A 261-nucleotide genomic window follows, 5' to 3' on the forward strand; every position below is an offset into this window, starting at 1 on the left:
TGCCCGGGAGCCAAATCGGGGATTCAGGGGTGCAAAAGCTGCTCCAGAGGAGAGCCCAGGGTGGGCCCTGCCCTGTGAGCACCGAGGGGGAGAAAAATTCCCCCCAGGCCCCGCATCTGTGAGGGCAGAGCTTGATTTCGGGAAAATCTCTTGCTCCAGGTGAGGCCTCTGTGCTCCCTCCCTTCCCGGCCTCCGTGCCTCAGTTTCCCCCTTCACACAATCCAAATTACAGCCCTGGGTGAAGCCGTCGCGGCTGGTCCG

At 62.5% G+C, this 261-nt stretch overlaps 1 protein-coding gene across 1 annotated transcript in view; it reads left to right on the forward strand.

The window, feature by feature from the left end:
* Nucleotides 1–242, forward strand: part of ELMOD3 (ELMO/CED-12 domain containing 3) — a gene marked incomplete at its 5' end in the record, with an annotated part of 5,585 nt that extends 5,343 nt beyond the window's left edge. Inside the window, one exon of the mRNA XM_010180083.1 lies at nt 151–242. Coding sequence (XP_010178385.1) covers nt 151–242 — 92 coding nt within the window. The remainder of the gene's footprint in view (nt 1–150) is intronic.
* Between the last annotated feature and the right edge of the window lie 19 nt (nt 243–261).

The sequence above is a fragment of the Mesitornis unicolor genome, unplaced genomic scaffold (assembly GCF_000695765.1).
Source record: "Mesitornis unicolor isolate BGI_N332 unplaced genomic scaffold, ASM69576v1 scaffold24902, whole genome shotgun sequence".
NCBI classification, from domain to species: Eukaryota; Metazoa; Chordata; class Aves; order Mesitornithiformes; family Mesitornithidae; genus Mesitornis; species Mesitornis unicolor.